Source organism: Pithys albifrons, chromosome 23 (genome assembly GCF_047495875.1).
Source record: "Pithys albifrons albifrons isolate INPA30051 chromosome 23, PitAlb_v1, whole genome shotgun sequence".
NCBI classification, from domain to species: domain Eukaryota; kingdom Metazoa; phylum Chordata; class Aves; order Passeriformes; family Thamnophilidae; genus Pithys; species Pithys albifrons.
The window spans coordinates 967,889-991,671 of NC_092480.1; the positions used below are offsets into that span (position 1 = coordinate 967,889).

The 23,783-nt window shown below is 52.2% G+C and overlaps 1 protein-coding gene across 1 annotated transcript in view; it reads right to left on the reverse strand.

The window, feature by feature from the left end:
• Positions 1 to 21,787, reverse strand: part of POU2F3 (POU class 2 homeobox 3) — a 44,354-nt gene extending 22,567 nt beyond the window's left edge. Inside the window, 5 exon segments of the mRNA XM_071576149.1 lie at positions 5,110 to 5,144; positions 16,351 to 16,419; positions 17,082 to 17,135; positions 21,504 to 21,718; positions 21,720 to 21,787. Coding sequence (XP_071432250.1) covers positions 5,110 to 5,144; positions 16,351 to 16,419; positions 17,082 to 17,135; positions 21,504 to 21,718; positions 21,720 to 21,787 — 441 coding nt within the window.
• Between the last annotated feature and the right edge of the window lie 1,996 nt (positions 21,788 to 23,783).

A 23,783-nucleotide genomic window follows, 5' to 3' on the forward strand; every position in this document is an offset into this window, starting at 1 on the left:
AAAGCCACAGGGATTCAGTAGCTGTGCATTCTCCTCCTCCAGCTGTGGTCAGTGCACATCTGGGTGCTGGGCTACAACACCCACACCCTGCACACAGCCCTGGCACCTCCCAAAGCCACCAGCCCTTCTCCAGGTGTGCACTACCCCAGGGATCAGCCCCAGACACCTGGTTCTCTGGAACAACTCTCTGCAGAGCAGCTACAGACACAGCCCAGCCAGTGTTTCCTGAAGGTTGAACACTGGGGGGACCAGTGGGGAATGAAAGCAAACCAGAGCTGGTGAGGCCACAGCAGCACCTGGGGAGATCAGCACAGTGCAGGCAGGGAGAGCTCCCACTCCAACACTTCCAGACCTTCTCCTGTCCCACTACAGGCAGGGAGAGCTCCCACTCCAATACCTCCAGACCTTCTGTCCCACTAGAGACAGGGAGAGCTCCCACTTCAACACCTTCAGACCTTCTCAGCACACTACAGGCAGGGAGAGCTCCCATTCCAGCACTTCCAGACCTTCTCCTGTCCCACTACAGGCAGGGAGAGCTCCCATTCCAACACCTCCAGACCTTCTCAGCACACTATAGGCAGGGAGAGCTCCCATTCCAGCACTTCCAGACCTTCTCCTGTCCCACTACAGGCAGGGAGAGCTCCTATTCCAACACCTCCAGACCTTCTCCTGTCCCACTACAGGCAGGGAGAGCTCCTATTCCAACACCTCCAGACCTTCTCCTGTCCCACTAGAGACAGGGAGAGCTCCTATTCCAACACCTCCAGACCTTCTCAGCACACTACAGGCAGGGAGAGCTCCCATTCCAGCACTTCCAGACCTTCTCCTGCCCCACTACAGGCAGGGAGAGCTCCTATTCCAACACCTCCAGACCTTCTCAGCACACTACAGGCAGGGAGAGCTCCCATTCCAGCACTTCCAGCACTTCCAGACCTTCTCCTGTCCCACTACAGGCAGGGAGACCTCCCATTCCAGCACTTCCAGACCTTCTCCTGCCCCACTACAGGCAGGGAGAGCTCCCACTCCAACACTTCCAGGCCTTCTCAGCCCACTACAGGCAAGGAGAGCTCCCATTCCAACACTTCCAGACCTTCTCCTGGCCCACTCCATGCCCTTTCCCAGCAGAACTCAGGCCCTGCTTGCAGAGTTCCCCAGCTCAGTCCCTGCCAGCTCTGGCCACGATCCCAAAGCATCAGCAGGCAGATGTCCCTACCCACGTTGCCAGCACTGAAGGTGAAAGTTTATTACTCTCTCTTTGCATTTCCCTTGATATAAACAGGAAACAACCAGCATTAGACTCGCTAACTAAAGAGCCAAACCAGATGGGCAAGGCACAAGATGCTGCTTTTTCCACACACACCCTTTTCCCTCTCATTCACATACAAATGACTGTTGCATCCAGGTGGGAGGAGAGTTTGAAGAGGGGAGGGGGGAAGAAATGTTTGCCAAGTAGGCTGAGGGATCAGAAGGAGCTTTCTCATAAGCACAGGGCTGACCCACAAACTCCAGAAAACCTCAAACTCCGCCAGAGTTTCCCTCCTCCCCGTTGCAGGCTGAGAGCAGCCCAGCAGGGCACTGGGAGGCAGGGAAGGGTCTAAGCAGGTCACTCCACCCTCCTCTCCGCCTGGAGCACAGCACGGCAGGGAGACAGCCCTGAAATGTAGGGCAGCTACAGAGACCGGGGGAGAGGCTGAAAGGGGGGGAGATCCACCAGCTTCAAAGTGATCAGCGCCCAGCACTCCAAAGAAAGCCAAAGGAGCTCAGCAGCTCCTGCAGCCACTTGGGAGTTGGTTGCAAACCATCCTGCTCTGCCTTCAGCTCCAAAACTTGAATTGCAACTAACAAAAAAAAAAAGCCACCCAAAACCAACCTCAAACCCCAAACCAAATTAAAAAACCCACCAACCTCCACCCCTAATGAAAGAGCTCAGCACCTGATCTTACATGAAAACACTTTGATATTTCCACCTCTCCTCTCTTCCCTTTTTCCCGTCATTTGAAATCTCTTTGCTGAATTGGAGATGAATTCACCAACAGCTGAGGTCAAGCCAAACTGTGAGTGTGGGACCTGTGTGCATCCAGGCTCATGCTCATTTGAGATCATAATTTAAAATAATAATCATTATTATTGTTATTTTAAATAACAATAATTGAAAATAATAATTTTTTCTTTAAATAATAATAATTTCAAATAAGTCTACACGTGGCCTTGAGAGAGCCAAGAGAGGGAGACAAAGAGCCACCTGCACAGACCTGTGTCCACTCATGGACTTACATCCCACCCCTGCCACCACTGCACAACCCCTTGGGAGGACACTGCCTGTGTCTTGGGGGGTTGGACCACACTAAAAAGATAAGATAAAATAAAATAAAATAAAATAAATAAAAAAATAAAATAAATCAAAATCAAATCAAATAAAAAAATAAAAAATAAAATAAATAAAATAAATAAAATAAAATATAAAATAAAATATAAAAAATAATAAAATAAAAATTAAAATAAATAAAATAAAATATAAAATAAAATATAAAAAAACCAAAATAAAATAGAAATTAAAATAAATAAAATAAAAAATAAAATAAAATAAATCAAAATCAAATCAAATAAAAAATAAAATAAATAAAATAAATAAAATAAAATAAAACATAAAATAAAATATAAAATAAAATATAAAAAATAATAAAATAAAAAATTAAAATAAATAAAATAAAATATAAAATAAAATATAAAATAAAATATAAAAAAACCAAAATAAAATAGAAATTAAAATAAATAAAATAAAAAATAAAATAAAATAAATCAAAATCAAATCAAATAAAAAAATAAAATAAATAAAATAAATAAAATAAAATAAAACATAAAATAAAATATTAAATAAAATATAAAAAATAATAAAATAAAAAATTAAAATAAATAAAATAAAATATAAAATAAAATAAAATATAAAATAAAATATAAAAAACCAAAATAAAATAGAAATTAAAATAAATAAAATAAAAAATAAAATAAAATAAATCAAAATCAAATCAAATAAAAATAAAATAAATAAAATAAAACATAAAATAAAATATAAAATAAAATATAAAAAATAATAAAATAAAAAATTAAAATAAATAAAATAAAATATAAAATAAAATATAAAATAAAATAAAATAATAAAACGAGCTTTTTCACACTCTTTTCTTTTTAAACCTTGTTAAATCCCCAGTCAGGTTTGCTACTCACTCACAGGGACATCCTGGCACAATGAAAGGGATTTTGTGTTGCCCCTTTGCTTCAAGGAAAAAACAAAAACCAGTAGTGGGAAGTGAATGCTACAAAAAACACACAAAACTCTATTTTTTTTAGGAGGAAGATGTTTCTATGAAGCAAATTGTACTGACAGCACACCTGGCTGCCTCCAGTTTCACCAGTGGCAGGCAGAGGACCAGGAGCTTAAAGACTGGGTCAGACCCCCGGGGGTGTAACCAGCCCTGCTGCACCTCAGTCAGTCAGGTCTCCTTGATTAACCCCAGCCCAGCTCCAACAGCTTGTGCTGTTGCCATAGGAAGAGTTTGCACCATGGAATGATCTCCTGCTTATTTCTGTCTGCAGGGAATTTTCTTTTATCGCTCCTCAGACGCAGATTGGATTCCTCTCCTGGCTCTGCAGGGCTTGTGCTCTGGGCTCTGCCACGCACAGAGCTGGAGACACAAGGCTTTTTGTTGGCAGCTGGGTTTTCCAAAACCCTGGAAGATGCTGAACGTGTTAAGACACCTTTGATAGGAAGCTGCGACCCACCCAAAGCCAGAGCAGCCAAGGCAAACAAACAAACAGCAGCTGCTGACATCTGTCAGGCAAGAGCCACCAGCACAGAGCTGGCAGGACACAAAGAGCCACCCTGGGAAGGTCCAGCTGTCCACCTGCTGCAAGCAGGGAGCCTTGGGAAGGGGCTGCAAGCCTTGGACTGGGGAATGCACACTGTGGCTGCTGTGCCAACATCTGCTGTGAGTGCCCGTGACTGTCTGGGGAGTCACAGCCCCTTCTGCTTCCCCAGCTCCAGCTGCCCATCCCACCCCACCCAACCTCCAGAGTCCTGGAGCAGGTCAGGGGGTTGGCTCTTTTTCCTCTTTTCCTTTACAAGGTCTGAGCCCAGCTCTGATGGTCACAGGAGTCCTCAGCTCTAAACTCAGAGGATTTTCATGGAATCACAGAATGGTTTGGGCTGGAAGGAACCTTAAACATCATCTTGTCCCACTCCCTGCCATGGGCAGGGACACCTTCCACTGTCCCAGGGTGCTCCAAGCCCTGTCCAGTCTGGCCTTGGACACTTCCAGGGATGGGGCAGCCACAGCGCCCTTGGGCACCCTGTGCCAGGGCCTGCCCACCCTCCCAGCAGAGCAATGTGTCTGCACAGAGTCAGGAGCTCCAGAGGGCTGTCACCTTCTGAGGTGACTCTCAGGGACTTCTCAGAGCCACACATGAAAATCTGCACTCAGTGAGTCGCTTTTAGCAGAAGACAAACTCGGGGTGTTTTCAGCTGTACAAAGCAGAGCAGCAAACACAGCAGAGACAACGGTCCCTCCTGTGGCTCTGCATTATCTGCTGGCCCTTTCCCCACTGCCTTGCACAGAGAATCTGGTGTAGGCAGGCCTGGTCTTGACCTATGCACTCTAAGACCTCAAACCACCTCATCTGCAGCCCCTGCTGACACCCCGTGAGTCAGCCCTGTACCCTTCTCCCTGCACACCACAGTGCTCTCCATGGCACAGAGCACGGGGCTCTGGGCAGGGATTGGCACCTTTGCCACTCTGAGGTGCCTTTTGTTTTTAAATGATAATAGAAAAAAAATTAAAGAGCCAGCAAACCCCTGGAGCAAGTGGTCATTTAAAGAAACTCTATAATTAGCTGAACTTCTGTGAAATAGGAAGAGGGAAACCAGAGGTGTAATCTGTCATTCTCTCCCACAAGGGGAATTGGGAAGAAGTTCTGTGGTCTGTCTAATGGCAGCTTCTGAGCTAACAGTTTTTATCTCTAGCAGGAGCTGCCTGGGACTCAGCATGATGAGCAATTAAAAAACAGTCATCCAAGAAAGGAGGAGAATCCCTGGTAAGCCAGGGAGAGTCTTACCTGCCTGTTAAAGTCCAGCCCATTCTGTTCATTCCCTACAATGAAACAAACAGAAAAATAGCTCAGCATTAATGACAGTCAGCACAGATGGGACCTTTCCAGAACTTAGAACACAAGTAACCAAAGCCATGGGGCTGGCCCAGCTCAGAGCAAGAGAGGATGAGGAAGCAGAGGAAGGATGAAGGCAACTTTGGCAGTTTCTGCAATATTTGGTGGCCTCAGCCTTTGCTAAAGGTGAACAGAAGTGTTTCTCCTGGGAGATACCTGGCCAAGCAGCAAAGGGTGGGGGAAATCTCCCTGAGTGCAAGGGAGATTCCAGCAGAGGTGAGCTGGAGGACATCACAGATCTCCAGGGAAAGCCAGGACTGGGGCCCTGCCCACCAAGCACAGAGGGGCTGTGGGAGAGGGCAGCAGTCTCAGGTGCCAGGGCTGCTCCCCAGAGTGGCACTGGGGAGTTACAGGAGAGCTGAGGGAACAGAGGGTGCCGTGGGGTTGTGCTCAAGAGGCGTCTCCTTGATTCCAGGAGAGATTGGCAGGCACAGGGGGAAGGAATCAGACAGGTTCCAGCCTGAAGGTACCGCACAGGCCCTCACTCATTCCCCTTTGATGATAAACATCCCCCCCCCCGTCCATCACACCTGCCAAATTCATCAAGAACATCACAGAGGAAAGGTTGTACTCTCCACAGATATGAATGCTTAAGGGATTCCACGAAGCTCTGGAGTTGCAAAGGCAACCCCAAGAAACCCCTTCCCTTTGCAATACATTCCCCAAGTCCTCTTCCAGTCCAACAGAGTTTGTGATAAACAGCCTCAAACTGTTCCCATCCCACCACCAAAGCCCTCGGGGGCTGCTGCTCCCGTTTCTGCCAGTGTAACGCTCCCCAAGGAGCACAGCCCGTGCTCTGGGAGCTGATCAAGCTCCAACACATCGTGTTGTTCAGCAGTTCATGTCTCCTGCAAAAAGCTGGAGAGCAGTTTAGGAGAGGCTGTGCAGGCAGGAGGGCAAATCCAGCCCTCCCATGGGCTCGCTCTGCCCAGCTGAAGGAGCCTCTGCCCTGATCCAGCAGTTCTCCAGCCTGCCCCATGGCTCAGCATCCCCAGGGAACCAGCAGGGCTCTCCGAGGTGCTCAGGGGGAGTGTGCTGGCTGCAGTTACTCATGGATGGCAAAATATTTGAGTCAACGATAACAGTTTTGTGGCAGCCTGTTCTCTGCTATCTAGAAACAGCTCTGGAGATTTAATCTGAAATATTTAACAGCACTGACTGTGGAAGCTGAGCTGCCTTGTTGGAACTTTGCTCTCCAGCAATGCCCCAGCACAATGTCACAGCAGAACAAGCTGTTGCCCCCATCACCTCTGAGATCTCCTCTATCTCCTCACCATCTGCACCTCAACCACGAAGCAGCTCCGTGCCCTCTCCCCCAGCCTGGCTGCCTTTCTGCTCTGCTCCAGCCTGCCCTCCCTTCCTGCCTTCCTCCCAACCTGCTTCTCAAAGCTTTTTCTCTTCCCCAGTCTCAGGTCTTTATCTTCTTCCATGCAATTCCCTGCTCTGCTCCAACCTCCAGCTTGCCACGTGCTCCTCCTGCCTCTCCATCAGCATCTGCTCTGACCACCCTCCCCAGCTGCTCCTGCCCCAGGAATGGGTTCATTCATTGCCTTCCGGCTCCCAAGAGCCAACAACTGCACATCCAACGATGGGAATGCTGATAGTGTTAATGGATGATCACAATCAGCATCCACACACCTGAGCAGGACTCCAGGAGGATCTTCAAGGCCCGCAGTTTCTACCTTTGAAACCCACAGGGGGAAGGTTTGATGCAATCTGAAGGCAGTAGCTGAAGGGAAGAAAAGCGAGGAGAGGAGGAGGAAATAAAGTTCCCAGTTGCTAAAATAGAACAGGAAGGAAAAGGTAATCTCCTGGTTTCTTGGCTACAGGAGCTTCACTCCCATTCAAGCACAGCACAGTGATGAGGCAAGAGTCAAAGGCCTTGAGGGACATCCTCAGGTCCCAGGGAAGGTGTCTGAGTCACCCCCAGACACCCCAAAACTTGGAAACTGGGATGTGCAGCTGGAACAGTTTCACTGCACATCACTGCCATTGGGCCCAAGTTCTTCTGCACAGCCTTTCCTCCTCTTCCAAGCTTCCCATCTCTTATTTTTTCCTCCCTACACAAACAGACTTTGACCTTCCTTTGTCCCTTCCTCTCCTACAAGGTCAGACACAGTGTCCTCCAAGTCCTGCCCTCTGTGTCAGCAGGGGGCATTGGGGGCACCTTGGCCAGGAATTCTGTGAGTGCAAATGTTTCTGGAGACTGACCCTACTCAGTGCTAACCTGAGAGTCTCAGTCTGAGAGAACTGCCCTGGGCTGCCCTGGCAGACAGTGAGGAGCAGGAGGCACCTCCAGAGGCCACTCATCCCACCTATCTCAGACACCCATCTCAGGCTGAGATGAATGGCCCTCTGGAGATGACTATTCCTCTTGATTGACTCCAAAGGGACCCAGGGGCAACTAGTTCAGGCTTAGATGTCCAAGAGTGAGGTATTTAAAAAAGGGCGAGGTGATTTCTGCTCCCAGTGGTTATGTAAATGGGAGCTGGATACACAAATCTCTCCAAGGCTTCAGCAGGACCAGCCAGTGTTTGTGCACGGATTTATTTGCAAACAAATCTGGTCTTTTTCTATTTCAGTGAATGTAAAATTTAAGTGATTCCAGCTGCAAGGCAAGGTTTGGGTGTGACAGGGACAACAACGCTCCTCTTGCAGTTAAATCAGTAACTTTCTTACAAATATTTTAGAAAGAGCCTCAGTTTCCTTTCAGTTTCTGTCAACATCAGGACTCGCACTGCAGTAGTCAGATCTCTCTTTAAAGGGCTGTTCAAACAACCTGCACTTAAGATTTAATCTTTTCTAGCTCCAGGAGATAAAAAGAAAGAAAAGTGTAAGTGGCAGCAGATTCTCTCCTGCTGCAAACTGCCAGAACTCCACTAATTTTAATGGAGCTTCAGCCCAGCCAACAACTTGCCTCTTGCTCCACAGCCAGACACGCTGGGATCCAAAACCTCCAGCATGTGCAGGATGCAGCCCTGCCCTCCCTGAACTGCATCAAAGGGGGGATTTAAATGGGGAAAGGCTGCTCTGAGCCCCTGCACGACATTCCCAGGAGCTTCCCCATACACGAGGCTGTTCTGGGCAGGGGGAAAGGCAGCGATAAGCTCGGCTTAGCCGGGCAGACTGAGCCTGTGCCGCTCTCCTTGCTTCACCTGGCAGCTGCTTTGCATAGCTCTGGCATCAGATCTGGTGCGAGTTTGCCTCGGGAGGTTTCTCTGGGGATGGGAGAAGCCGGAGCAGTTCCGGCCAACTCCCCCCAGCGGGACCTGCGCTGCTCTGGGGGAGCAGGGACGGGGCTGGCAGGACACACACCATTCCCACTGGGAGCAGGGCTGGGGCTGGCAGGACCCACACCATTCCCACTGGGAGCTCAGGGCCAGGCAGGACCCACACCATTCCCATTGGGAGCAGGGATGGGGCTGCAGGACCCACACCATTCCCACTTGGGAGCAGGGCTGGGGCTGGCAGGACCCACACCATTCCCACTGGGAGCTCAGGGCCAGGCAGGACCCACACCATTCCCACTGGGAGCAGGGACGGGGCTGGCAGGACCCACACCATTCCCATTGGGAGCAGGGATGGGGCTGCAGGACCCACACCATTCCCACTGGGAGCAGGGATGGGGCTGCAGTACCCACACCATTCCCATTGGGAGCAGGGATGGGGCTGCAGTACCCACACCATTCCCACTGGGAGCAGGGACGGGGCTGGCAGGACCCACACCATTCCCATTGGGAGTTGCTGGGCCAGGCAGGACCCACACCATTCCCATTGGGAGCAGGGATGGGGCTGCAGGACCCACACCATTCCCACTGGGAGCAGGGATGGGGCTGCAGTACCCACACCATTCCCATTGGGAGCTCAGGGCCAGGCAGGACCCACACCATTCCCACTGGGAGCTCAGGCCAGGCAGGACACACACCATTCCCACTGGGAGCTCAGGCCAGGCAGGACACACACACCATTCCCACCGGGAGCTGAGGGTCAGGCAGGCACTGGGGGATCAAAGCAGCACCAGGGGAGAGAAGGAGAATCGAGACTGCAGCGCTCCTCCATCCTGGCCAGGCAAACACACTCAGGTGTCACCTCCGGGGGGTGGCAGCTCCTCAGCAGCGACAGAGGGAGCTCCTCCTTCCCCTCCCACCCAGCCCCACACCGAATTCAGTCCCGGTTTGATCTTGGAAGGGCTGAGGGAATTCGGGGTGATTTCAATCTTTAACAGGTGTTGGGGAATTCCCACAGGGAATCAGTTTTGTGCTGCAGCGCATTTGGGAGGGAAATTCAGAACAGCTGAACGGCAGTGGGGGAACAGTGCCAGGCAGACACAGGGCAGGGGGTTCAGCTGCCTGGGCTCAGATGTCGAACTTTTGGGTGTCTACTTGTGAGCCAATGGCTCCAGGCTCCCTTTGCAGCCACGGAGAGGAAGCAGGAGCTTCCAGAGGGCAAGTCATCTCACCCCCAAGACAGAGAGCAGAGCGATGAATCACCTTCTGGAGACACCCATTTCCATCAGTGACTGCACAAGCAGCCCGAGGTGAGCAGGTCAGACTTCAGCCTCAGAGTATTGAATAGCTAAAATTCAGATTAGTCTCACCTATCCTGAGGATTTTAGCACCCCAGCTGATAAAGCAGTGCCACCAGAGGTGGGCAGAGCAGGCAGGATGCAGAGTGCCTTTCAATGGGCATTCTCTACAAGCTGAGGAATTAACTTGTTCAAATCTCTCACCTCACACAACACGTGAAGTTAAAAGATTACCCAAGTGCTGGGAAACAAGAGTGGCAACAATTACACAGCTATAAACAGTACTTGACCCACATGCTGTAAATGCTGCAAAATGCTCACCTGCACTGAGAAGGATGTGGTTCTATTGAGCAAACAAGATATTCAGCATCAAACACACTCCTCGGGATTTCAACTGACTTGGGAGACTCAAGCAAACACCAAGTCACAGCAGCAGCTTCTCCAGAGCTGGCAGGGAGAGCCCTGACTGGTGGGAACCCACTTAAATCACCTTTTCTCCATTTTGTGGCTACCCTGATTCCCTCCAGCTGTGCCCACCAGCACTGGGGAGCAGAGACTGCAGCTGGGCAGGCACCAGGCAGCCCCTGCATCCTGCTGGGTTCTTGCTGTCCCAAGGCACTGAAAAAGTCCTTTCTAAAGGCAGCAAAGGAAAGTGGGAGCAGGATGGGGAGTTTTTGAGGCTCTGAAGACACAAACAGCCCAAAACACTGGAGCATCTCCATAGGAAAGCCAAGGCTGGTTAGCACAAGTGAATCTGTGCTGACTCAGACAGCTCCAGACTCCAGGGGAAGCTTTCCCTGAACACTCCAGTGTTTCATTTGGGTGGGAAGCCCTGGGTGATAAAAAAGCCTTCCCATCCAAATTGTCAGCAGTGCCTCAGAGAAACCCCATCCCATCCCATCCCATCCCATCCCATCCCATCCCATCCCATCCCATCCCATCTCCCAGTGCAGCTCGGAGGGTGAGGATCCCTTCGTGTGGGGCAGGGCTGGGGGGAGAGCAGGACACCAGTGTGGGAGACTCCAGCACCTTCCAGAAGGAAACCCCAGGGCAGCAGTTGTTTGTTCCCACGGAAAACATTTCACCTGCAGGTGCTGGGAGAGGGCAAGTCTCTTCTCTTAGACCAGAGGCAAGAGGCAGATCAGACCAGCTCTTCCTTTGCCCCTCGAATTCAAGTCAAACCAGCCTTTTGTTCCCCTCTCCCCTCCCCATCCTTTTTTATCCTCTTCCATAATGGGATGTTTAAGAAAAAAAATAAAATAACCCAACCTCAAACCCTAATCACCTTCATTTGAATTTCAAATATCCCCCTCCTGGCCTCCCCCACGCCCCAACTGACTCGGAGCTGGGAATATGGAAATTTCTCCTGCTCGCCTTAAATGTGGCTGTGCTATGAAAATCATCAGCCTTATGCAAATGGGAGCAGCCCCGGTTGCCACGGCAACCAGCTGTTTCCAGCCCAACTGCTGCTGCTTTCATGTATCGGGACTTGGCCCGGGGCTGCGCTGGCTGCAGGGGGAGAGAGCGGAGCACTCCTGGAGGCTTTGAGGGAAGTTTCGCGAGGGAGAGCTGCCCTTGGAGAGCAAAGGTGTAGCCAAGGAGGAGGCTCAGCACGGGCTGGGAGAGGCCAAGTTTCCTCAAAAGACTTTGGCCTGGCAGGCTGATTGCAGCCTGGTAACAACCGAGGGCAAGAGAAAGCAGCTCAGGTGGTGCAGCCCTTCACCTGGATGCTGAGTGTACCCCTGAGCTGAGCTGGGGGGCTCCACCTCCATCCCCTGCCTGTGCACTCCTCCTTTCCCCTCAGTCAGAGCTGGCACAGAGGTCAGAACCTTCATTCATTCCCCATTCTGGCACGAGCCATCCCCTTTGAGAGACCCTACCCCAACACCTGAGGTGGGAACACAACAAAGAGCAGCTTTCCCAGAGCCCAGCAGAGATCAGGGCTCTGCTCTGCCCATCCCTGGGGAGAGCAGCACCTGCAAAGCACTTTCACCCTGTCAAAAGTGGGGGAAGAGACAGAGCTGAGGGATGAGGGCAGAAAACTGAGTCTGCACCAAGGCAGAATGAGGCAAGGGCTTGGATTTTCCACCTGCCCTGATATGGATTTAATGCCAAATTCACTGCCATGGCAGGCGGGTACTGGGAGGGGATTTGGCTCTGGTGGGGTTTTGGTGCCCAGTTCCAGAGCTGCCCTTGCTCTCTGCTCCACTGCCAGGTGACCTCAGGTGTCCTGGGGCAGCAGCAGGGGGGTCTCGTGCTGACATCCTCCCACAGGCATGGGCTGGGTGAAGATGAGGATGCAGGGGAAGAATGACATTCACAGCAGGGTGTCCTCGGAAGGAACACTTGGAAGAAGACACATCATAGCCCCTTACCACTTAACTTGAGTCTTAAAGGGACGGGTATTTCTGACTCTCAGGGAGAAGATCCTTCCTTATTGCTTTTTCCAGAGGAGACTGAGGGCAGATCCCATGGCTGTGTACAACTCCCTCCTGAGTGCAACACCCATCTCTGCTCTCTGAGATCTCTCACCCATCTCTGACCAGGGACAGGACCAGGAAACAGCTGGAGCTGTGCCAGGGCAGGGTCAGGTTGGATCTCAGGAAAAGGTTCTTCCCCCCGAGGGTGGTGGGCACTGACCAGGCTCCCCAGGGCAGTGGGCACAGCCCCAAGGCTGCCAGAGCTCCAGGAGGGTTTGGACAATGGTGGGATTGTTGGGGTGTCTGTACAAGGTAAGTTGGACTCAATGATCCTTGTGGGTCCCTCCCAGCTGAGGATCGATTCTCAGTCACTCAGAGAGGTTACCCAGGCCATGAGGGTGAGATAACCCATCGCCACCAGAGCCAGTCCCAGGCTCCAGCTCCACGTGCCTTCCCCACCCAACCACACTCCTCCACCATGTCCTGCTCCTCCAGCCCCCAGACTGGACTGGGGTCACCAACCCGTGTCCTGGGAGGGATCCCAGCCCTCCGAGGCAGCGATGGGGCTGCCCTGCATTGCACCCACCCCCCGCCCCGGGGTGCCCACACACCCGCCCTGGGCTCCGGCAGCTCGGGCAGCTCGGCGGGATGCAGGGCGGGGAGCGAGGATGCTCAGCAGCGCCTGCAGCCATTCCCTCACCGAGGTTGTGTTTGAAGAGCTTCCCTATCGCCCTTTGGGGAGAGCTTTGGCTTCCCCCCCATTGCCTCAACAGATGAAATCAAAGGGAAGGAGCTTTGCTTGGTGTAACCTGTTTTGATGGAGCAGATAAACGGGGGAACAAGTGTCTGACACAAACAAACAGACAGACAGGGGCAAGTCCCACCTCAGCGTTTCGTTGCATCAGATACCGAGGGCTCAGATAAACCACAAGAAGGGGGAGATCTCTCTCTGCCTCGGGGCTGCAAGACCAGGGGCGACACTCGGCAGTGCCAAGCCCCCACAGTTCCCATCAAAAAACTCAACCCTGAGCTCGCTGGCAGAGCTTTCATCAGTTTAAAGAGATGAAAAGAGCTCAGAGCCGAGCACAGAACTCACCTTGTCATTACCCCCCATGGAGTCAGCAGCGGGACCGGCTGCCTGGGAGCTCAGCCACGCTCTGAACCGGGCTGGAATCACGGGGCAAAGGGAAAAAGGGACCCCCAGACTGGGAGGGAGGGACCCCCCCAGCTCCTGGGCCATGGGGAAACATCCAGCCCGCAGTCTCTGTGGGAGAAACTGGTGCCTGTTCCCCTCTGCCCCAACACATGATTGAAAAACGGCAGGATGAGAAAAAAGGAAGGATTAAGATTCACAGGATTGGGCAGCACAGGCGATATTATTTATCAATTATTCTTTCTTCTATCATATCTTTTTTTAAATAGCAACATTTCACTCCAGCCAGTAGATTTGGAGAGGCTGGAATCAAACAAACTTGGGGAATATCTCACTAAAAAGCTTTTGAAGCATTTGCTGTGAAATTGCGTGGATGAAACAAAAAGGAAAAAAATAAAAGCTGATCTTTCCAAACCTCCCACTAAAGATGAACAATTTCAACAATTTTCTCAAAAAACCAAACCCCCCACAATTATTTCAAACGCTTTCAAAGTCAAACAATGCTCCAAATTACCCCTTTTTTCCCCCCTCTAAGCCTGGAATTGGCGGAGATATGAAAGGATGAGATTATGGTTCTGCTACTGACACTTCCCATCAGATCTTGAGGCATCAGGTTGAGATCAAGGGCTTGGTTTACAAAAGCATTTTGGCACCCGACTCCCCCCTGTACTTTTTTTTATATTTTTTTTTAATTGTTCGAGCCAGCCTGCATGGTTTGGTGATGAAAGGCCTGTGGATATCTGCACCCAGGAGGATTTCTAGTCTTTGTAAGGTCAGTTTGGGAACAAACTTCTCCTTTGGGGGTAAGAGATTCCTGGGGAGTTGCGTGGATGGGTCTAATTCGGTAGGAAATGGGTCTTCAATTAATGAGTCATCAGAAAGCAGCTTTTTCCCACACGGGGCTGGGAACCAAAACACTCAACTCTGAGGTGCTGCAGTAAATACTCCTCTAACGACGCGCACCAGGGAAAATAAAAACTTCCAGGGAAGTGCAGTACAAAGAGCTCTGTTGTTTATAAACAGAACGGGCTGAAAGAAGGGGGAAAAACAACCCGAGGAAGGTGCGCGGAGGTTGTGGGTGAAGCACCAGGCAGCCCCTCCGTGGGTGCCGTGCCAGGATACGCCACCCGAACTGCAGGTGGGCGAGGGTCTCATCCTGCCCTGGGCACCCTCGGAGGTGTCACAAAGGGGGACACCCCGGGAGGGGCTGGGGCTGCGACCCCTCAAGCAGCTCCCGACTCTCTGCTGTGCCTCCCACAGCCTCCTCTGCTGGGGTGACCTCTGGAGAATCAGATCACCGGGACAGCACCAGAAAAGAGGCATTTAAAAGGTTCTTTGTGTCGCTCCTTGCAAATGAAGGTGATTTACTCGTTCTGATTTCCCTGCCTGATTTGAGGGCTCCCTGAGCGGAGCTAATGCTGCGCCAACGTTTCTGTTATTTAGAAACAAATTGACTTCACTTCTGCGCTTTCTTTTCTCAATTACCACTAGAAAGAGGTGCCACAGCTCGCACTAATGGCTGGCTGGGAAGCTTAGGCTAAAAAAAGACATATTTTATCCAACCAAACGCGGTGCCAGCCCCTGGTTTAACATCGTTGACTCCAACAGCAGCAGCGGCCAAACTGTCCCACTGCAGTTACCAACACCAGAATCGAACACGCACTCCCCTAATCCTGATTAACGCTGCTCTCCATCACCTCAGTGTGCCAAACATTCCAGGAGGCTCCACTGCCCAGTTTAAGGCCCTGTAACAACTACCGGGGGGGTTTGGAAGAGCTTGGGGGGGTTGGGATGTCTTTGTAGCTCCATAACTTGAAAACATTTATCTCAAAACCCACTTGGGGTGATCTGAGGGCCTCGAGGAGAAGCTGAGCTGACCAAAGTCAATGAGAGTTCATGGACATGAATAGAACCAGATTTTATCTCTGCCTTAGATTGTGTCAAACAACCCAACTTAATAGCCAAGAGCACACAGAGGATTTCCAAATAAAGGGGTGCATTTAGTCCCTTTAAAACATGCTTAGAGGTCTCTGGATTAACCAAAATCTCTTTTTCCCCCCTAAATTATCTGAAATTATGTAAGTAAAAGAGAAGCAGTAAAATCATTCCATGCAAAGTTTTAATTGGCTCTTCCACATCCCCCGAGCTTAGGCCTCTTCATTAGTCAGGAGAACAACTGATTCTTCTACATTTTCTCTACCAGTTTTGGTGTTTCAAGGTTTTGTTTCTAAGTTCATAGCACAGCTTTTAATAATCTTAATTGGCTATATCTGGTGGGTGCTGAAATAATTCCTTTTTGCTGCTTCTTTGCCTGAAAGGGACGTGCCCCTGAGCCTTTGTGGAATGAGGGTTCCAGCCCCGTGTCCAAGCTCTCTGCAGGCAGTGGGAGTGAGAGATGATGGCACAGAGCACAGACCTGATTCCTCTCGTGTCTGTCACACCTGGTGGCAGCTCAACCGGCAGAAATCAGCACTGACCCCAGTTAACAGATCAGAAGATCATCCTGTTCTCCAGCTTTCCATATTCAAGGAATGCTGAGCAGGGTCAGGCGGAGCAGAGGAGACAAACCCAATCACACCTCAAGATGAAGAGCAATAGGTTTTGGCTGGAACCACCTAACTGGATTTGATTATTCCCAAAGTCCCTCCCATTTTCTTACACATCCACTGCCAAAACCGGGCGTAGTTTTGTCCCAGGAATTGCTCCTGCCGCGCTCCTGGCGCGATGGGAAGAGCTGCGGGTGCGACCCTGAGCGGACCGAGCCCATTCCTTGCCATGATCCCTTTGGCAAGGCGGGAGAATATTTCCCTGCTGGAGCCACCGAGGACATCGGCGGAGGATCTGCCTGTCGATCGAGGCAGCAGCGCAATCCTCGCCCCGAGCGCATTCCTGCTCAACTCCCGGGCTGGCTGCGAGAGCGCCGAGCAGCAACAGGAGGCAGGCACGGCAGAAACTTCCAGCGCCCACACTCCCCTTCCCTTTCCTCGCCTGTCCCCTGCCCTCCCAGGCTGCCCGCACAGCCCGGCCCCTCTTACCTGGCTCCACCTGGTCCGGTTCGTGCCGGGTGTCTGTGGAATCTGCCGCATCCCCGCTCATCTTGAGCTCTGCGAAAAGGAGGCACAACCGATTTTAATAACAGGTCACAGTCCCAGGCAACAGGCACATGTGGCTTCCACTAAACAGCACAAATGAATGTGTAATTATAATAAACCATCAGACTTTCAAATTTCTGATTCCTCAACATACAGTCACTAGAATATTCATCAGCTCCGAGGATGCACTTTCCCTCCTGTTGCTCTTTGCATCCCCCTCACTCCTTCCCCCCTCCCCGACTTGCTCTGTGTTCTCACCCTCCCCATCACTCCTCACCCCCAGGATGAGGGTCCGTTACCCCAGGGAACCCCCCACCCCTGAGCTCTGGGAGGGCTCCCCAAACCTGCTGGGGTGCTCTCCCCTTGGCACCGACCTGCACGGCCCCTGGACTGGCAGGGGATCCCTCCCAGATATTCCCTCCTCTCCCAAATCGCCTCCTCCTCCCTCAGATGGCTCATCAAACTCAACTCGTTTTCCCCACTGCTCTAACCCCTATTTGCACCCTATTTTCCCCATTTTCTCTCACATGCTGTGCTCTCGCTCCTCACAAGCCACCAAGAAGCTGCTTCGCTGCAAGTGCAGACGCCAAGCCAGGAGCACAGAGAGTCCTTTCCCATCAACCTTCTGAATATTCCCCCCCAGCCTTATCAATGCCAACAGATTTGCCATTTACCCTTGAAGTGATGGCTCCCACCACACCCCGGGCCACTTTCTCCTTCGGGGACAGCTGAAAGAAAAGGTGGGAATGGTCAACTTGAAAGAGGCCAAGGCCACGCCAGTGAAGGAAGGGAGAACATCCATTCAAATTCAGATGGACACCTCCTCAGCTCTTACACCCTTTGCACGGGAATTTTAACTGTTTCCAGACTCGCTGGTGAGGGGGAAAGATAATTTTTTTTATCAAGATCCAAGTGATTTGCATGTTCTTGTGCAGCCAATCCCAGCCCCAGACTCAGCCATTTGCATGGGGCAGTGACAGCAGCCGGGCCCCGTTTGCTGTGGCTTTGCTGGGAAGGGAAGGCAGGTGGAAGGCACCCAAAAGCATCATGCAAACCTTTTCCTCTTCCCTATATCCACCTTTTATTACTTCCAAACGGCCAGAAGGATTATAAGAACCTTACGGGGGTTTGTACCCATTTCCCTCTGTCGTTCCCACTGGAACAGGCAGAGCTTTGTTTGTGTTCAGGTTTTCTTTTCCCCTGTTCAAACTTCTAGTGCACAAACAGCAGATAATCCACTTTTTGGCCAAGATTTAATGCCCTTGATCAAGTTAAAGTTTGAAACTTTCTTCAGCAAATGAGTCAAGGTAGAAAAAAAACCAAATCAGGATTTTATATCTGAGTGCAGAAACTTTCACATACTTCAGGAACTTCCTTTCTTTAAATTATATTAAGGAGTGAGGGGGAAAAGGAGAAAGAGAAGAGTTGTGGTGTGGGATTTTTTTTTCCCCTTCAAATAAACCCTCTGCAATTAAGACATGAATGTTTAGTGGGGCTTCTAAAGCATTTCTACTGCAGGAAGAGTAATTACCATCAGCTATAAACATCTTCTTGTCTTGTAACACTGCCAAGGGACCCTGACTTAGGCAATCTACAAAGCACAAAGTTTTGCTGCCTGCCAAAAAGTACCTTAAAAAAAATAAGAGGCAAGTTCTCATAAAATAGAAGAAGGAAAAATCTAAAAGCCTGCAGAAGTTTGGTGCTTGCTTTGGTGAGAAAGCTTGCAAAAAAAAAAAAACAACAAAAAAACCCCCAAATACGTGTTAGTGAATGAAAATATTTAATCCCCAAGATCGAGGAGACTGAGCAAGAACTGGAACAGTCCAGACAGAGCTGAGGGAGGGAAGACAAAAAAGGAAACCTCGAGAATCTCTGTCCCTCCTGCAGGAATGATCCCCCACACCTCTGCCATCACCACCCTGGGCGGGTGGGGAGGGAGGGAGGGAGGAATTGCTGCTGCAACTTGGTTCCATATCACATGTTACCCATCAGCTAAATCCCCTCCTCCTGCAGCTGGGAGATAACGAGATGCCCTGTGAGTCTCAGAGACAGCACAAGGATCTGATTTTCACCAAGATTCAAATTCCCATCATAAATGTGCATTTGTTTAAATATCTTGTAGGAGAAAAAAACCAAACAAGGAAGAAAAGGAAAATCCTTTTTATCAAAACCTACTGATCTGAGAGGTTTGGAGCTTTTATATCCCTATGGATCATCCTCCAATGATCATAGAATAGAATCATAGAATGGATTGGGTTGGAAAAGACCTCTGAGATCATCAAGTCCAACCCTTGATCCAATCCCACTGTGATCATCAGCCCAGGGCACTCTGTGCCCTGGGCTGATGATCACAGTGGGGTTGGATCAAGACATGGTTGGATCAAGACATGGTTGGATCAAGACATGGTTGGATCAAGACATGATGATCACAGTAGGGTTGGATCAAGACATGGTGGATTCTCACTCAGTGCCACATCCATAGAATCACAGAATCACAGAATGGATTGGGTTGGAAAAGCCCTCCGAGATCATCAAGTCCAACCCTTGGTCCAACTCCAGTCCCTTTACCAGCTCATGGCACTCAGTGCCTTAAGAACAAGGAGCAGACATAGGAGGAATTACTTTCTAATTTAAGTGTAGCCAATACCTTTTTGTTGACACTCCAGAGTCTCCCACTACAACCAGGGCAGAGTGATGCAAATCCAGGTTTGCCCCCTGCTCCATCCAAAAAAACACCTCAAAGACAAGGCAGGCTGTGAGGCAGCCCAGCTGCACAGGCTCCTTGCACACAGCAATACACAGAGAACAAGCAGGCCAGGAAGAAAAAAAAAATCTCTGGGAAAAATAACCCAACTTGGGACTGCCTAATGCTAAACCACAGCCCTATTAGGAGCCGCCACTGTGGCCAGGCCAGATTAAAAATGTGCTGCTGCTCCTCAGCTCCCCAACATACCTGGGGTAGGGGCAGCTGGTTTGTTCACCCAGACCAAAGGAGCTCTACCAGTGCAGACACTTCTCTGGGGATATATCTGCATCTGTATTTGTGCTGAAACAAATGGTGTCAGCAAATAAAGCCTTTCCCAAGCCCTCGTTCTCAGTAGCTGTTCAGGCACGGGCAAGGGTAAACCAGACTGATGACTTTAAACATGAAATCCAGGCGTGGAGGAGGGAGACCATCACCTGGAGCCTCCTGAGTTTTCTGGGCTTTAGGTGCCTGAACCCCTCTGGAAGCTGCAGAAATATCCCAAATGCCTGGGGAGGAGGTGGTGGTACCCACCAGGGAGTTGTCTCAGCAGGAGGAGGGTGTGCAGAGCCCAGGCAGCCCACCCTCCCCTGGCACTCTGTTCTTCTCACAGAATCATTAATGTTGGAAAAGATCTCCGAGACTCAGGCCAGGGAAAAAACAGATCACACCTCTGCAAGCAGCTTGTTACAAAGGGACCCCAAAAATGGAATACACTGACCTGCCTTTGCACAAGGGTGACAAAACATCCTCCCACCTGTGTTGGGCTCCCTCCCTGCAAAAAGGCTACTTAAAGCTTTGTCCCTCCTGACCCACAGCACGGGGGGTGGTTTGGGAGAGTGGAGGCTCAGCACGAGCCCAGCTCTGGCCAAACCCACCCTGGGAGTGATGCCAGTGGCTTTGACAGAGGGCACAGTATCGATCTGGGGAATCTTCTCATGAAGAAAGAGCCTCCCACAAGCCAAGCCCACGAGGGCACAGGAGCCTGCGGGGGCTGTGGCCACACTCAGCACCCCCAGTGCGGGTGCTCAGCCCAGTCAGGCTCAGCCTAGCCACGACCACGAGCCTCCCACAGCCTGTCCTTGGGGCCAGGGCTCCCCAGCTGCCCCCATGGGGTGCCAGCCCTCCCAGGGGGACGCTGCCTGCTCATGGAGGGGCTGTGGGCATCCCAGAGCCCTGCAGAGGTGGAAGCACAGCCGTGGAGCAGAGGCTTTGCCCATCTCTGCCAGCCTGCTGCAGGCTGACCTGCGTTGGGTGATGGCATGGCTGCACCATCTGCCTTGCCCTGCAGGCCTGTCTGGGAGCCCACAGGCAGGCAGGGCTTGTTGAGAGGCTACAAGCCCTCAGCACAGACCTCCCACAGCTCTCACTGCTCAGCAGGACTCCCAACACCCTCAGTGTGTCAATCAGTCCAAGGGAAGGGACAGGCTGATGGGTGAATCCTTCTCTCCAAACAGAGCGTTTCTGCACTGCACAAAGCACCAGACTCAGGTCACTAACAGGGCATGTGGCTCCTGCACCCCAACACCCTCCTGCCTGCCCCTGCCCCTGCCACACACAGGGCTCTGGGATGTGACTGCTCCCACCCCAGCACTGCCCTCAGCTCCACGTGCCCAGGGATGTGGTCCTTCCCCTCGAGTTCAGGGGCTTGAGCTGAGCCCAGAAGCTCTGTCAGGGTGAGCTGGAGCTCAGCTCAGCTCCAAGAGATTTGGCAGAAGCCGCTCTGGTTCCCCAGCTCACTGCAGAGCAAGGTCTGCTCACAGACGATGTGAGACTATCAGAGCTGCAGCTCTGGATCAGAACCCCTGGAAGGAGTCTCTGTCTCTCTGAGTGTCCCTGTTCATTCATTCCTCACTCAACCCAGCCTCCCACAGCTCCCTCCTCATTCATTTCTGCCTCCTTTGCCCTCTTTGCCATTAACTTTTCCCCTTCCAACCCAAGTGCCATCTCACACACACAGCCCTCCCTCCACCCTCGCTGCATCCCTCTGTGAATTTATCCCCCCTCACTCCTCCCAGCCGTATCCCAATGACAGGACCCGCAGCACCCACGAAATGCTGATTTCCCAGGTTCCCAAGAGATCTCCATGCCCTGCTCCCGGTCCCACGCCGGGGCTGGCAGTGGGAGCGCTGCGCCCACATTGTGGGCATGGCTTGGCAGCCCCCTAAATAAACCAGGGCAGCATCCATCCCCAGGGAGGAATGTGGGCACCTAACCAGGCACTCCAGCGGGAGAACAGAGGAGGGAAAGCAGGGAGGAAAGGTCACAGGAATCCGAGCGAGCCCATTTCCTGCCCAAGCCCACGGCCCCAGCTGCATGTTGAGCCGCTGATCCTTCCTCAAGTGCCCTTTACCTGCGTGCACAGACTCCAGGTTCACCATCCTGCTGGCGGAGGGAAATCCGCGGTGTGCCCAGCCTCCTGCCGTCAGCCCCAGGTTGCCAGGGGCTGCCAGTTTGCCCTCCCTCCTCTGCCACCCGCTGCCTCTCGAACCGGGCGTGGGTCCGCTCCCGAAGGGACCTAGAGCTCCATTGCCTGTTGCCATGCAGGGCCAGGTGAGCATGCGGCGGTGCCACGCCTCGCCCCACCTCCGGCTCCCTCGGGTGCCCTGACACCCAGCAGCTTGGCGTCAGGCCCATGCAAAAGCACCCATTTGCATATTAGTAACTCGGGAATGGATGAGTCCCTGCAGCGCTGCCAGGGCGTGGGGTGGGGTGGGAAGGAGGGAAAGGAAGGAAGGCGGGTTGGCTTTGCCCGCCCTCGGCTGCGCGGATGGACCCGCAGCACCTGCCCGGGCTGGAGTGGGGGCTGCGCATCCCGGGGCTCCTCGGGGATGGCCTTTGGGCTCCTCAGGGGTGGCCTTTGGGCTCCTCGGGGACTGACTCCTCAGGGATGGGCTTTGGACTGCTCGGGGATGGGCTTTGGGCTCCTCAGGGATGGGCTTTGGGCTCCTTGGGGATGGGCTTTGGGCTCCTCGGGGATTGACTCCTCAGGGATGGCCTTTTGGCTTCTCAGGGATGGTCTTTGGCTCTGCCCCTTGTCTCTCTTGTAAGAGAGGCCAAAGCTTCAAGCCGGACTGGGCAGCCACCGCTCGCACCTCCAGGGAAGGTGTCAGAGCTGTTCGACAGCCCCTCCCACCACTGAGAGCCCCGGTCTGCATGGGATGACCCACGAGAGCAGCCTGTGCTGCTCAGTCTTTGCATCCCGTCAGTCTGTGCTGAACCTCAGTGATGCCACAATCAGCACAGAAAGGAAAGTTAAAAGCAGAAGGGGATCCTGCCTTGGCTAAAGTCACAAGGCAGGGGTTAGCACATGGAGGCTCCCCTCTCCTCACATGGGCTCTGTGTGGTACTTGTGTGTCCCTAAGAAGAGGAGAGAAGTGGCAGACAACCCCTTCCTCTTTATCCCCGTTGGTTAAAGCTGCAGCATTTACCAACTTCCAGGTAAAAAATAAATTCCCTACTGTAGGAAGCTGCCAGAGGCCAGAGCATCAGCTCTGCCCTGTGAAAGGGACCAGGTCACGCTGGTGGACCAGGCACTGCAGCTGCTCCTTATCCCTGCTATTGCCACCTTGGTGACCCCTCCAGCCCCGGAGCAGCGGGACATCATCCCCGTGCCAGCCTGGACATCCCCGTGCCAGCCGGAGCCCCAGCGCTGCTCAGCCCCCCCTGAAAGCGTTAACGCTCAGTTGTAGCTGCCAGGTACAAGCTATCGCACATTCATCTCTCCCTGGGTAATTCACGTTCCAGGGCTCCCGGCTTTCCCACATACTGCTCTCCCTCCTGGAAAGACAGGTTTCTCCAAGGGATGGGTGGGCGGGCAGGATCTCCAGCCTCACCTCCAACCCAGTGCGGAGCTGCGGGGCTGGAGCTGCCCTCGACCCCCATCCTTGGGAGGGGACACGCACCCGGAGGAAAGGGTGGATGAGTGAAATGAAACTCCAACAAGGAAAAAGTGGGGGGAAGTTGGGGGAGAAGATGGAAGGGGGGAAGTTCCCGGGTCAGACTGACATTTCCAGGACAGGGGAGATTTTGAGCCGCTTCAGCGCTGCTCCAGGAAGCAGCGAGGTGGCACAGGCTGGTTGGCACGGGCAGCTCCTGTGGAGCTGCTGGAGGGGCTGGACTCCTGCCACCCACCTGCAGCCCGCGGCGGAGCCCCAGCCACTCCGGCCCTGAGCCCCGGGGCGTCCTGGGCAGCTGCTGCTCTTGCTGGTGTTTTTGTCTGGGTTTTCCCCGACCTGAGGACCGACGCGATCAGGTGTCTTCACTGCGTCAAACGTGACTTTGCTGGTGGCTCCCAGCCAGCTTGGGAGGTTGGGGACCACGAGACGTCTCCTTTCCCCAGATCAGAACACCTCTTGTACACCGAGCAGGGGTTTCACCTGACACCGGGCTTTTCTCCCTGCTTTTCCTGCTGTTTTTCCTTTCTCCAGAGCCGAGCAGCGTGTCCTGGAGCCCCGGGGAGCAGGTTCTCCCAGCTGGCATCTCCAGCCGGACTGGAATCCCGGGCATCCTCCGGGCAGGGATGCTGTCCCGGCCACGGACAGGGCACCAGTGCCCTCTCCTGGCCCCAAAAAGCTGTGAATGTCTTTTCCCGGCGATTATTTTCTGGCCAGAGAAACATCAGGTGAAAGTA